Consider the following 15,241-nt stretch of genomic DNA (forward strand, 5'->3'; position numbering starts at 1 on the left):
ATACATTTTCAGAACAAAATGGTTTCTACAGGCAAAAGTCAGTATTTAGTGTGACCTCTCTTGGCACTAAGCACATCTTGATCTAGCCAAGTTCCTGCTATTGCTCAAGTGTAAGTGTAAGTCACAATAAAAACTTTCAATTTTAGCCTATTGTTTGTTTTGTTGTTTTTTACTGCTTTTTAATACTGCATATACATTTCCTGTATTTTCTGGTTGTTTTCTAATAAAGAGACAAATAATTATATATGGTCATTATAGCCTTGCTAAAACATCAAATCTAATGGTGGCCTAACACTTTTGCACAGTACTGTATATATACATACATATATGGACCATTCTACTGAATTGGTGCAAACTGAAACCCAAAATGATTGTAGTTTAAGATCTCCTTATGTAATACTGTAATACTGTAAAATCCTCCATTGTTGTGCACACCAAACAGCACACTTGAATCCTATTTATAGTGTTGAAATTCTGCATGGTGGGGGGGTTTTGGGTGCAGATGATTGAAAACTGAGTGTGGTATTTCAATGGTATCATGAGCACAGTGCAGATGTAGAACAGGGTAACCTGGACAATGTTCTTATGTAACAGTGTCCTCATCACGTTTACTGGTTCAAACTAGCCTGCCATGAACCTGTATTGGTTTAAAAATGCTGTGTGTGTGTGTGTGTGCGTGTGTGTGCGTGTGTGTGTGTGTGTGTGTCTAACAGGCAATGAACTGAAAAGGCAAGGAAGCAATAAACCTAGACTCATGGCAAACATGAACTAATCAAACATTAAGTTACATAATGAAAAATGTACAATATTATGTGTTTGTTTGAGTAGATGACCTGGAACATCTCACAGTATCAGGGTCAGTGGAGGGACTTTGGCCACCATGCTGATTGTGATACGTGGTCTGAGAAGCGTATGAGATGGCGGAGGATGACTTTTTGTGCATAGGTTGTGTTACAGTGCTTTCTGCTTGGCTACATGTCAGCATACTGTAGGCCTTAAAGTAGTCAAGTTGATCCTTCAAACAACACGCACACACGTATACACACACACACACACTGCATGATAACTGGAGTGCCAACAAACACAACCTGCATGGTGGCCAAAGTCCCTCCATTGACCCTGGTACTGTGAGCTGGTTCAGACACACACACACATACACACACACGTGCACGCGCTGTATTGTACATTTTCATTATATAACCCAGTGTCTGAAAACTCTTTATCAGTAGAAGTGAATTCAGCCAAAACACACACACACTCATTACACAATATAATAATACTAATACTAATACTACTATTACTAATAATAACAATAATAATAACAATAATAATAATAAAGACAAAAGTGAAATTCTTCTCAAGATATTTTATTTTCCAATATTTCTTTTTATAAAAAATAAAAGTCCTCTAAAATGAACAGCTCACCTCAGATATACACACACTTCAAATGACACAAACACACAGTGCCTGGGTCATACATATATGTGAATACACAGTAAATGTTATCGTACAGTATAACATTATATAGTGATTATTTTCATGCACAGTTCAACACACATGTTGTACTGTAGTTTTTACCCGGCACACGTCTTCAACAACAATGGGGCTAATGAATGGATAACTCAGTGATCCCTAATCTGTATCACTATCAGTAACTGAACTGAACAGCTCAACGTCTGCTGCTTCTTCTTCAACTTAAACTGACATTTAGCAAGGCCACAAAGCAGGAAGTTAAAGGATTTATTGAGCCTTTTTGCTCTAGTTTTCATAGTGTTCTTACTGACCTATTAACACTAAAAGCAGGTCAGTTACACAAATAAAAGAGGAAATGTTCTGTTTCTTGTAGCATGACATTCAATGTATCACTAAACATGCTCTGGCACTTCATGTTTCCCAAAGAAAACCTCCTGCTAGCTAAAAAATACATTTTAAAAAAAAAAGCTCAAAAAAAGGAATCAGCAACAAGGGTGGCTAACTTTTTGGTGAAAAGTGTTCTTCCATATGAGGTATGAGTTAGACTGGAAGAACCTGGACTCCACTGGAAGACAGTTTCATCAGGATGTTTTACTCCTGAAAACCCTTTGATACATTCAGTCAGCTGTTGATACTGTTAGCAAAAATGTAGGTTCAAAGTAATGCCAAAAAAGTACCTCAACATTTGTGTCAGCTAGATAATTATCTTTCTTTGATACGTTTTTTTCCCAAAGTAAGAACTTCAAACCAGCTGCTGACAAGTTTTAGCTAGTTCTTTACAAAATAAAGACATCTCTTTCTGTCATTTAGGGCTGAATGATTAATGATTCTATGTTGAAACTGCAAGTTTTAACAGAGTTGATGTTAGCCAAGCAGTAAAAACACTTGCTGAACATTAATTAGTCACTCTTTAATTCAGTTGTAAGTAACTGACTAAACCAAGAACTCCTGGCTGATTAATATGCTATCTGCATGTCAGTACCTCTACTTTCTGTATCATTTTTATGTTTGAAACAATAGTTTCACTAGCTAGCAGATAGTGAAACATAACTTTTAAAAATACTTACTATTTGTTAGCTCATTGTTGTGAATTTATCACAGAATTACGGTATGTAAGTCTGTGAAGAAAGTGACGTTAGCAAGAGAGGCTACAATGAACAGCTGTCTACTTCTTTATGGATTATCAGTCAGATGTGACATGTTAGCAGTTAAGTCACAATTGCAATATTTGTCCGAAAATGTTAATGAGATATTTTCTTCAAATGTTTCAGCCCTACTATCATTTCAATTCATCCTTCAATCTTTCTCTCCCTCTCTTTCTCTCTTTTTGGATTTCCACCACTGCATCTCTGACTCTTCACTATCATGACGCAGAATGTCAACCTCATTCTTCTCTTCCTGTATGTATATCGCACACTTGTAAGGAAAGCAGGAGATGTCCGTGCCAATTGAAGAAATTCACAGACGATTCTGGATGCCGACGCTCGGCTTTGTCTTTGATCTCCTTGGCTACTTTTTGGTCCCTTCACCACCGGGCTAATAGTTCTGGTCCCACAATGGCTGTCTTTACAGGGCATTTTATGGTCAGCTTGCCAGTGTTTGTGTCATAAAAAAATTTAGGTCATGACCTCATCACTTAGCGACGCGGTAGACGGCGAGATCCAGCGGCTCCTTGGAGGGAACGCACCAATCGTCTGCCTCCAAATTCAGCTTGTAGTGACGCAGAGCGGTCTTGTTAAAAACTGGGAGCCTCTCCACTGAGTCTGTAGACAGCGCCTGGAGAGAGAGACGGTGAATAGACTTTAATGCAACCATACTTTGTGTCAAAATGTATGAAATTTCTGTGTATCACAGGTACAAACTGTACAACCAGACTGAAATAATATACTTTGTAACTCATCTGTATTTTACAATGGATTACTGAACTGTCGAACCCTGAAAAACAAAACAAAAAGACTAAAATCTTTTTACTATTTAGTCTGATATGATCATTTTTGTCGAGGTTTCTAATGTGTGTAAAGTACGATTGGTCTGTTAATATTAAGTGAACATGTGCCGACTCAGCTAATTTTGGGTTGCCTTTATTTCAAAATTAGAAGGCACTGTTATTCAAGATAACTCGGGTAGATAAGTGGATATTTTTTATCTACAGTAGCTAACATCGTGTTAACCTGGATTAATTAAACCACACTTCAAGATCCCCTCCAGGCATGTTTTAAGATATATATAAAATACTCTACTTTCACTAATTATTTGTATCTGATATGGGTTTTTTTTCACAATAAAAGGTGAATTATCTTCCTCTTTAAAATGATGCATTATCATTCAGGTTTAGAGTTTGTTAAAAAACCAATAGTACTACTTTACAGGACATCCTGACATTTTTTTCCAGTTTGTTCTTGTTTTTAATACTAAGACTGTCTAACCAGGAAATCATAGAAAAATAAAGGACAGACTTGAAAGAAGAATAAAATACCTTCATAATTGTCATGTCCACATTAAAACTTTACAATTTCCAGCTGATTTGCCTTTTTACATATAGCCTCTGCTCACAAATTCATCATATCACACAATATGTTATTACATGTATGTGTATGTGTATGTGTGCGTGTTTGTGTATTACCTTCAGGTGTATGACCGCATCAGTGCCGAAACCCTCCATAGAGTAGAGTTGTAAGTCTCCCTGGAAGTAGCGAGCGTAGAGACGAGTAATGGGCAGCCCATAGCCGAACCCAGCCTACACACACACACACACACATATACACATTAGCGTTTCCTATATATGGATATTGTGTTTGAATGTGTGTGTCGGTGTGTGAGTCACTCACCAGTGGGGCTCTGTGTTTATCTCCTATGGAGGGTCTGGGAGCTGTAGAATACAAGTAGCTGAACAGATGCTCTGTCTTCCTGAAGGGAACGCCGCCTCCTTTGTCGCTCATCTGGAGAGTGACGCAGATCACAGAGAGATTAATACAGATGTTGAAATCCTTCAATTTTGTCACCTTTATGAGCATAAAACCTGTCGTGTGTGTGTGTGCATGTGTGTAACTGTTTTGTTAAAGGCTGACAATTAGGCCAAAGGTTGCCGTTATCTGCCAACAGTACTCTGGGTTAAGTCTAATTATGGCTGCAATGTGTGCCAGGAGCCTATGACGTTAGTGAATGGGCTTGGTATCTGGGCAGATTCGGGTTCTTTGATGATAAGGAGGGTTTATGAGGTTTATGTAACCCAATTAAGCAGCTGAATAAAGGTGAGTAAAGGTGACAAGAAAAAATGGAGCAACGGGTGATTTTCAGAACGGGACAAAGAAGAAAATAATCGTCTTAGTCTTTCTTTCCAAAGCTTTTCCCCCTTTTTTTTCCCCATAATGGTCACATAACCAGCTTGTGAATGCGTAACATACCTCAATATAGCTTTAGTACAAGGGGGATTACTGAGTTTTATGAATAAAGATCAGTTTCTTTGTTTCTATTCTTGGTGTGAGACTTTGATTCATTCAGGTCAACTCTCTCTTTCAGCCAATGACGTATTAGAAAACATGAGTAATGTTGGGTTGTGTATGGCTGCTGTTGTATTCTTGGGGGGGGTCACTCACCTGGATTGACAGGTCCTCTCCGCCGAGCGCCACCATAACTTTGATGGGTGGGAGCGTCCTGCTGGCCTCGTGGTTTTCAATAGTTGCTCTCATGGAGTTCTGCAGAGAGGGGACAGGGAGGTTTCTATCAGCTGGTGGGTAGCACACTCAAGTCACAGTCAACTTCCAAGAATGTTCAACTATTTATAAAACATCAAACTTTAAATTCAGTTCATTTTGGATCTGATACCAAAAAAGGGCTTTGTTTGTTTTGGGTCTGCTGTTTCAATTTTCAGCTTTCTTTTAAAAATCTGGTTGAAAACTTGCAATGCTAGATTACTGGAAGTTATCAAGAAGGCTCAGTTACAGTTTATTTACCTTAAAGAGTTCAAATAGCATGTGGTACAGGTGAGATGGGATGTATGAGATGGTGATGGGCTCTCTGATTCTGCTGGCTAAGGGAGGGGGAAAAAAACAACAGTTAATACTAATACACACATTTATCATTAATAAAAAACTGTATGTATATATATAAGTACAGTCCATAAGTACAGTCCATTTATGTGTGTGTGTTAAATCACAGAGTTTTGCCCATATCTCACCGTTCATCTCCCTCAGCTCTAATTCAGGCGCTCCCAGGTAATACTGCTCACACAGCAACTTAGCGCTCTCATAGGCATCTGGGGAGAAACAAGCTCAATTGTTTGTTCTGTTTGGGACATGATTAAACTGACATAAAGATAAACAGTTATAAAAGCTCAGCTATCTTCAGATTAAACAATTTGTTGAACAAGTTGTTCTGTTTAAACTGAAAGTGAGCCAAACTGAATGGCTGCCAGCAGTCTCTGTCCCAGTTCCTGATCTGTCTCACCTTTGTTCATCCATCATAAATCCACTGTGTGGCATAGTCAAATAGTTATAGGAGAACTATGAATGAACTACTATAAATGCTGACTATGATTGATTTTTTTGTCATAAAATCTTTGCTTGTCTGAATATTTCAAAAAGCATTGAAATGTTTGCTGTTTGCTAACCCTTTTTTGTGTCCATGTGGTTTAGTTAAATTTAAAGTGAATAACTTGCACATATTCTTTTTTTGTGAACCCAGCATCAAATTTCTGCTTTTAATCCATTTTGAGAGAATATATTAGAGGATTATGGCAAAAATGTCGAAGTGGTGTAACCAATTTGTACCAAATAATTCAACTTGCGTAAAAACACAATTCTCAATAAAACACCACATCAACTAGTTTGGCATGATCTTACATTATAACTTTTATATTAAATAAAGCTAATGGAATACAATTGTTCTAAATATTACATTTCATCTGGAGAATCATGGAGATAAGGAACCATTTCCATTTTTTAATTAAGTAATTATTAGTGTAAGTCCACTTAAATACACTGTAGGTGGATAAAATATTGAATATTTATCATTCTTTTGTGGTTACACCAGTTGACATTTTCAGGAGCATTACTTTACTTTTGGTAAAAAATGATGCAAATGTCATTGAATGTAATATAGTCTGCTGTGTGACACTCCTGTTACATACTGTATATCTGGAGTTACCCTCCATATTACTGTATGCATACACTAAATAGATAAGAAGTCACAGATGAAAGGTCACTGGTTGTAATTAGAGCAAAACGGAACCCAAGGCGAGTGTCAGCTGATAAACTGTACCAGTATAACCTAATTAGCATTAGTGTAACCCACACGTGAACGGCCTCTCTGTCTCCTCCGTTTCCTTACCTCGTACAACCTCTGTCACATCACATTGGGAGTCAATACAGCCAATGGTGTTGGGGTGGGCGGGGTTTGTGTTGCCGTTGAAGACGAGAGCTAAAAGAAAGAAGCAAAAGAGAATATTAATTGTGCTAATAGTGTTTATATAATCTGAATGTGTGTTGACTGATTTTTGTTCTTGTGGTCAGGTGTGTGTGCAGCAGCTCACTGTGCTGGTTGATGAGCATGCGGATAGAGATGCGGCTGGTGTAGAAGCGATCCAGGAAGTACTGGATGTTGTGGTCGGTGACGGCGTCCTGCTGGCCGAACGCGTCTTTGTACTCGATGACTCCCTGAGCCAGGGTGGGGACTACCTCGTTGTGTCGGTTCCTGATGGATTCCAAGACCTCCACGAACCTGAGAGGACGGGCGGAAGACAAATACAGATTAGAATTAAAAAATCTCTTCTGATCTTCTATAATTATTATTATTGGTGCTATGCTCTATGTTTCTTTCTGCTCTTTCTCTCTCTCAAGGCACATGGTCGCCCACCTAGAGCCCAGTTCTGCTTGAGGTTTATCTTTGTAAATTAAAGAGAACAGTCTAAACCTCCTCCATGTGTAAAGAGCCTTGAGATAACTTATGTTATATGAATAAAATTGACTTGAACAGAGGAGAAAGTAAAAAGTTTCCTATCCAGGTGAGATCATATTTTCCAGATGTTTGTTACACTCACATCTCCAGGACTCTCTGGTCATCTGGGTTCTTGTCCAGAAACTCCAGGATCTCAATCAGGCTTTGGACGTACCTGAAAGAGCACAAACATTGGAGTGTTACTAACCAGCAGAATACTATAAACACACACACACACACACACACACACACACACATTCAACCTGCTGCTGGTTGTTAGTATCAGTGGTACATTCCACTGGGTGAGGGAGAAAAACAGACACAGAGAGAGGCGGAGGCAGAGCGAAGAGTAGAACGTAAACACCATCATCTATCTCCAGTCCTGAGATGTGATATGTATGTTTGTGTATGTTGTGGCAATTCCAAGAAATGAATGCAACGTGACTCTGACAGGCCCTTCCAGATCACAAACATCACTTTGCTGTTTCTTATTACAGTCTATAACAGTCAGCTGCATGTTATTTTCTTTGACAGCACACAGATCTGCTGTAAATGACAAATCACTAATCCAAATATTTGATACTTTCATACAAAATGACATGTAGCTTGTATTCTAGGAAAGGAGCATATGTAGGAATTAAACCAGATGTTTCAAGTGTAAGGATGCTTTAATATATATACTTCTGGGTTTTTCAGCTCTTACATATCAACATTACTTTAAAGCCACATAAATAATAATATAAAAATCACATAGACGTGAATCTTGACTGCAGATTGTTTCTGCTTCATGTACACAGCTTATCAATTAATCATGTGAGGTTATATTAGAGAGGGTGACGCATGAACCTTCTTTTACCCCATAAGGACAAGCTTTGCTCCCTCAGTCCGTCTCACTTCACGTCCTGGAAATCAGCCATGTTTACGGAGTCAGACCTATGTCATCTGACTGAGATAAAACCGTAACATGTTTCCAGAAATCAGGTGGCGGGGGGCGAGCGGGTGGGGGGTGTCAGCACTGCTAAATTTCAATCTGTGGACCTTTAAGATGCTATTTCCGAGAACTGATGCTTTCGAGATGTGTCACTCAAAGCTCACTCTGACCTTATTTCCCCCCAAAAGTTAGGAAATGTGTGTGTGACGAAATCCTTCCCTGTGAGGAATTCCTGGAAAGTTCCTAGAAACACCAGGATTTAGATTTCTGATTTTGATACATAGAGACTGTGTAAATGTTTATGATTTCAATTAAAAAAGAGATCAATCTTTCAGCAGCTTCTACAGTTACACCGTTGTGTTACGAATGATGCTGGAAGTGTGATTATGTGTATAACTCGCGTCGCTCGCAGCTGCTATTCTGAACACGCTGTTCCCTTCGGCTGCAAAACAAGCAGGAGTTGGCGAGGAAAAAGAAGGAGAAAGGCGGGGGTTAGAGGAGGAACTGGGACAAAGTTCAGCCACACTCCCTCCTCCTTCTACAACGCCACCAGCCCCACCAACCCCACTCTAACCGTTATCTGATTATATGTGGGACTGCAGTGTTGACCTGCTATTCATAGCAGTGGGATTATAAAGCTTGCAGCTGTGAAAATGAGGAATTACACTGCAGTTTAGAAAGAGTTTTGGAAGTGTTTCATATGTCTGAAGGGTCAAAGTACTGTCAGTACTTAAACAGGACAGCATGAGCCAGCATGAGCCAAACAAGTGTCCAAACAAGTTCTAATATTGTTGTTTCATTGTTATTTGGTACATTTGTGAATACATACTGTTCTTACAGTAGCTCCTTTTGGAAGAAACAATTAAGTAACACTGTATTTATCCCTATCCTGGAAACCAAGTGTAAAACAACAGTAATACTTATTGTAAAATAATGTAATTATCAACATCATCATGTCTATATATGGACTTATCATATGATATAAGGATCATTATTTTGACCTCAGTATGGTTGACCATTTTACAATATTTCCTCTAATAGTGTCCAGGGCCTTTATTTACCTCAACTGGGGTACCAGGCCTTTGTTGGAAGCAGGCTTATATTAGAGAGAGGCCTTTATATCTGATTATCCCTGTTTGATAAGTACATTTGGTTATATTTTAGCTCAAGGAGAAGACATTTTCTGATCTGTTTCAATTTGGTCTGTTTTGAATTTAGATTTTTTCATTTTTTTTATTACAGTATCAGTTACTGCATTTTTGGTATTTGCTTGTGGTCATAATTATCAGCAACATCATGTCTATATATGGGCTTATCATATGATACATGGACATGACCTTGATCATTTTTTGACCCCAATATTGTGTAGCACCCACTCTCCAATCCCACCCCCACCTCCTCTTACATTATTATACTATTCTATTATCATTATATCAGTGGTATAAAATGATCTTCAAATGACAATAATATTGTTTATCGTGATTATTTCTGAGACAGTGTATCGTCCAACAAAAGTAATTATCATGACAGGACTATCAGTCAGTAAACAAGTCAATAAATCAGTCCCCAATCAATCAGATATTCTGATAATCAATAAGCCAATCATTCTGTGAGTATAATGATTCCATCTCTCACCAGGTCTGGACCAGCTGGACGGAGGGCGTGGCCAGCAGCCGGTCTGGCAGCAGGTTGATCTCCTTCATGATGTTGGACAAGCGGACAGGAAGCTCCTGACGCAGGAAGACAAACGATGTGCGCTCACAGGCGTTGATGGAACCTGCAGAGCAGAAGAAAACAGGATTACAACTCAACTTCAAACATTATCAATTCCAATGCTAATGTCCCAGGTGTAATCACAGGCAAGTTTCCATCGATTGATTAGTTGATTAGATGCGGTGTGCATAAAGTAAATGGACTGTGAGTTAAGAGTGTTTTCTCAAGGCCATCATGAACTTTCACACTCAGGTTTTAACTGATTGAATTGTGAGAAGAAAAACAAGATGCATTATTAGCAAAAACTAAGGCACTGTACAAAAAATATTGTCAAAGAATGACGTCTAAATAATATAACAGTGATAAACTGGTGCAGCTTCATATTTTAATGGAACTTTAAATATAATCCGTGACACAGAGACAGGACTGTTTTATGCATTTGGCACCATAAAACAAGTTAAAGTTGTTGTTTTTTTGTTATACTTTTGTATATACAAAAAATAAAAAATCTGGAATGTGAAAATAAAATTTAACAAAACAGTCACCTTCAGCTGATAGAAAAATGACCACACCCTCACCCTTTTCTAAGCCCTGTAATCATTTCCATACAGTCCCTAACAACAGTCATCATCAGTTGCAGTGACAGCAGCCTGATAACAGCTTGTTGTCCTGCAGTGATGAGCTGAGTTAGTGAAATCAGACCTATAAATCTTTTATAACAGGACTCCTCCTTTGTCTCAGCACTTTTATTGCTAATGACTTACTGCCTGTGTCACTGTACAGACTGAGAGAAAAGGCAAAGTCCACAGCTTTTGGCTTTTAGAGCAACTCTGCTCTCTTATGTTTGATATATCAGTGGATCACCTGGTGTCAGGGGCTTTTAGAGATACACTTAAAGATACATCAATTATAAAAGATTATAATGTATATTGATTTATTATATAAAAAAAATGCAAATAAATTCAAATAAGCAGTGAAATAAACAAAGAATGTGACATTTCTGTAGCATGCAGATGTCAGACAGTTTTCTATACATGCATTATGAATAAAGATGGATATACATTCAACCTGTACTCTGTGTATTATTGATGACTCACCGAAATCCAAGAACTGCTTCATAGACAGAGGAGAGGGGGAGAATTTGGAGAAATGATCGATGTGTTTGGGCACGTTGGCCAGCGCTGCAGCCTTCATCATAGAGCGAACAAATTTCATTTTGCTAGTCATCCTCCCAAAGACTCAGAGGATGAAAATGAAAAAAAATCCTTCAATGGGAATCGATGTGAGTGTAGTTAGTAGAGCACAGTATTCCTGTTTGATGCTTTTCAGTCTGCAGCTCCGCACATGCAGCCTCTTACTTAATAGACTCCTTCAGCCAATGAGAGAGCGCCGTGGGTGGCAGCTATCCAATCGGAATCCAGGAATTCCTCCTACTTGGACTGCAAGAAGATAGTAAACAAGGAGGTGTGTGTTGGTGCGTGTTGGTGCGTATGTGTGCGCGCGCTTGTGGATGTTTTACATAACGTTTCCTCCCACTGATAAACAAGCGGAATGGAAAAGTGTCAGTATGTCTGCTGTCGTCAGATTAACACGCACTGAAAAGTTACCACCACTCAAATAACATGAACAGCTGCAGTCCTGTTTATGGAAGTTAGACATGATGCATGATATAAAAAAAAAACTGGGGGGGGGGGGTTGTGTGACTTTTCCCCCAGTGTTTCCCCAGTGATGGAAGAAGTACTCTACACTAATAAAAATACTCCTTTACATGTCAAAATGTTACTTAAGTCAAAGTATGCATCAGTGTGACCCCTAAATTTGATCTCAGCACCCCTAAAGATAAGCCAATTTTTCCCCCCTAAAAATTATTTTATACAACTTTAATTATTTTTGCAATCCTGTCAGAGATGGGACAAACACTTATACTACAGGTTGAAATTGTTTTATTTTAACAGCTTTAATGTACTTTGGATAGTTTTGTCATTATTCCTCTCTGTAGAAATCTGATGTTTTATTCTGAAGCATTATTATTATACACTATAGTAGACCACTTTACTATGTATTGATGTCATTTCTGTTATCCAGTGAAATGAGTTATTTAGCAGGGGGGTTGAACACTTGCAGGGCATTGTTTGTCAAATTATTAGGAGCTGAGGTCTGATCCTAGAATCGTCCCTGGTATGCATGCATTATAAACAATGTAGTTAAAAGTATTAATTATGCAGAATGGCTCCTTTAAAAGTGTTATATTGTAGTATATAGACCATTACTTGATTATTATTATTATTATCATTATTATTATTATTATTATTATTATGAATGCATGCAAGCAGCAATTTATTATGGCAGCTGGTTGTTTAGTCTATAACATGACATTAATATTACTAGATTAGTATAGAGTCTGATAGAATAAAACTTCATTGTTCACCAGGTGGAAAATTGTCTTCAGTAAAACATACACAGGTAAGTAATGCTATTCACAAAAAGTAATCAAACAACTTAAGAAAGACTGAAAAATATGAAATTAAAAAAATCTAAAAAGAATTAAAATGGTCAAGTTTCCTCTGTAATACTTTCTTCCTCACTGTGTCTTCCAAAAATAGCTGACAAGTGGCCCTGTGTCCTTCTGATTGGTTAACTGGCCACATTGACTTTGTTTATGTGCCAGTGTGAGCTGTAACCTATGGAAAAATAATCTGTTCCACTTGATGTCCCAGTTACCTAACTCTGTCATATACACACATATATAGGCTATATTTATAGTCACAATGTTACAGCAGAACACCTTGGATCACCAACAACAAGGTTGAATACAGGAGAGAGCGACAACAACAACACAGTCACACCAGGTTTACGTCACTAGTGTACTGTATGCATCAGTTACAGGAACATCTGACACACAGTCAGACCAGTATCAGCTCACACTCACAGCTGTGGAGGGGCATAAAAAGGAAGGCTATTAATAGTCATGTTAACTGTGAGATATACAGGAAGCTGTCCACCATAACCACTATTAATAATCGCTATTAATAATCTAATCATGTCATACATAATAATATACTGGAAGCTGTCCACCATAACCACTATTAATAATCACTATTAATAATCTAATCATGTCATATATATAATAATATATCAGTCAGCGGGACCAAACCACCACTTTTACTGTAATACTGCATACTACATCACTCATAATACTGCAGTGCTTTTATTGTAATACTGCATACTACATCACTCATAATACTGCAGTGCTTTTATTGTAATACTGCATACTACATCACTCATAATACTGCAGTGCTTTTATTGTAATACTGCATACTACATCACTCATAATACTGCAGTACTTTTACTGTAATACTGCATACTACATCACTCATAATACTGCAGTACTTTTACTGTAATAGTGCATACTACATCACTATAATACTGCAGTACTTTTACTGTAATACTGCATATTACATCACTATAATACTGCAGTACTTTTACTGTAATACTGCATACTACAACACTCATAATACTGCAGTACTTTTACTGTAATACTGCATACTACATCACTCATAATACTACATAATACTTCCTCCACATAGTTGTTTTAATCCACAGTTACAGTATATGAATGTTTTATATTACATATAACATTAGCCTTCTTAATCATCCATTAACAATGGCACAAGACTAATAATGGCATTGTGTTTATTTTTTAAGGGCACTCCCAGACACACAACTGGTGTCTTGCCAGAAACCTTCCAGCCTCTCATCCTGTAGCCCTGTTCATCAGACCTGGACCCTGTTCATCAGACCTGGACCATGCTCTGCCCATTACTCCCCTGGACTCTTCTCTAGACCTGCTTGGCTGTTGCTCTTCTCCCCACAGCATTTGCCCCCAGCCTGCCCAGCTCCTCTTCAGCCTTTTCCCAGCTCAACCTCCCATTTCTATTCCCCTCAATAAATACTGTGTTTTCCTTCAGTCCCTCTGGTGACATTTGAATAAAATAAAATAACGCATGGCCATGTATTAGTATCTCATGGTCACAATATAATTAACGCATGGCCACACATTAATTATCTCATGGCCATGAGATACTAATGCGTGGCCACGAGTTAATTATTGTTGTAATTTCCATGAAGATACTGTTGATTGTTGCTGAGACTGCGTAAACATGGACAACTTTGAATTTATTTCATTTGATTTTAATACAGGAATGAATTACAATGACATACTCAAGTCACTTGCGGTTAGACCTGGAGTAGTTCTTAGCAAGAGACATTCAGCTGCTCAAAATGCATCGGCTTAACGCTCGTGTCGTCCTCCCGGGTCAAATTGACCCCGTCTCTTTTGACTCTTCCTTCTTTCCTTCCTTCTTCCCTTTCTTCCTTGCTTCCTCCCTCCCTACTCCTTTCCTTCCTTCCTTCCTTCCTCCTTTCCTCCCTTCCTCACTCCCTCCTTACTCCTTTCCTTCTTTCCTCCCTCCCTCCTTACTTCTTTCCTTCCTTCCTTCCTCCTCTCCTTATTTCCTTCCTCTTTTCCTCCCTCCCTCCTTACTCCTTTCTTTCTTTCTTTCCTTCTTTCTTTACTTCCTTCCTTCCTTCCTAGATGCTGATCTAGGGGATGCCATGGATTTTATCATTCACCAGCTTGAGTGATACCATAACAAATAAATCCCTGGCCACATATATGTTTTCATTCACCCAACACACTCAATATTAACCAGTGTTATGAGGGACTTTTACTAGAAATTGAGTTTTTCAGTGAAAGACTAAATAAGACAAACTTAATATAATTGGTCAGGCTAATGAATGAATGAGGGTGTCCTTTAATGTTCTTCAAAGCAATATGCGCCCTCTGCTGGATCCCTCAGGTAACTACATTACACTCGCATGCAGCCATGCAGTTTACCACTAATGCGTAGTATCTCCTGGCCAGGAAATACATAATGTGTCATGATGCATTATTTATTTATTTATTTTCAAATGTCACCAGAGGGGCTCCGTACAATCTCTCTGTATCACACTGTATTATTTTCAAATATATTTAAAATTTTCATTAAAACAGAATCACAGTGAATACAAAAATAAGTTGAACTGTACAACATCAATAGTAAATACCTATAAAATTAGGGAAATGCTTTAAAACTGGTATACTCTGTTATGAATGAATGAGTACTGGGTCTGAGTGACAGATCCTCCACA

General features: G+C 38.2%; 1 protein-coding gene across 2 annotated transcripts; it reads right to left on the reverse strand.

Annotated features, from left to right (window-relative positions):
• Positions 1 to 1,351: 1,351 nt before the first annotated feature.
• On the reverse strand, positions 1,352 to 11,371 carry LOC128378350 (pyruvate dehydrogenase (acetyl-transferring) kinase isozyme 2, mitochondrial-like). Of its 2 annotated transcripts, XM_053337837.1 has the most exons (11): positions 11,149 to 11,371; positions 9,974 to 10,115; positions 7,511 to 7,582; positions 7,004 to 7,191; positions 6,802 to 6,891; positions 5,651 to 5,728; positions 5,427 to 5,503; positions 5,070 to 5,168; positions 4,302 to 4,412; positions 4,097 to 4,210; positions 1,352 to 3,249 (listed from the first exon to the last, which is right to left on the reverse strand). In XM_053337837.1, the coding sequence occupies exons 1-11, from the start codon at positions 11,276 to 11,278 to the stop codon at positions 3,106 to 3,108; spliced, it is 1,245 nt and encodes a 414-aa protein (XP_053193812.1). In that variant the 5' UTR covers positions 11,279 to 11,371; the 3' UTR covers positions 1,352 to 3,105. The 2 variants fall into 2 exon arrangements, with proteins under 2 accessions (XP_053193812.1, XP_053193813.1); XM_053337838.1 differs by lacking the exons at positions 1,352 to 3,249; positions 4,097 to 4,210; positions 4,302 to 4,412; positions 5,070 to 5,168 and having other exon boundaries at positions 5,467 to 5,568; positions 5,609 to 5,728.
• Between the last annotated feature and the right edge of the window lie 3,870 nt (positions 11,372 to 15,241).

The sequence above is a fragment of the Scomber japonicus genome, chromosome 18, assembly GCF_027409825.1.
Source record: "Scomber japonicus isolate fScoJap1 chromosome 18, fScoJap1.pri, whole genome shotgun sequence".
Taxonomy (NCBI): Eukaryota; Metazoa; Chordata; class Actinopteri; order Scombriformes; family Scombridae; genus Scomber; species Scomber japonicus.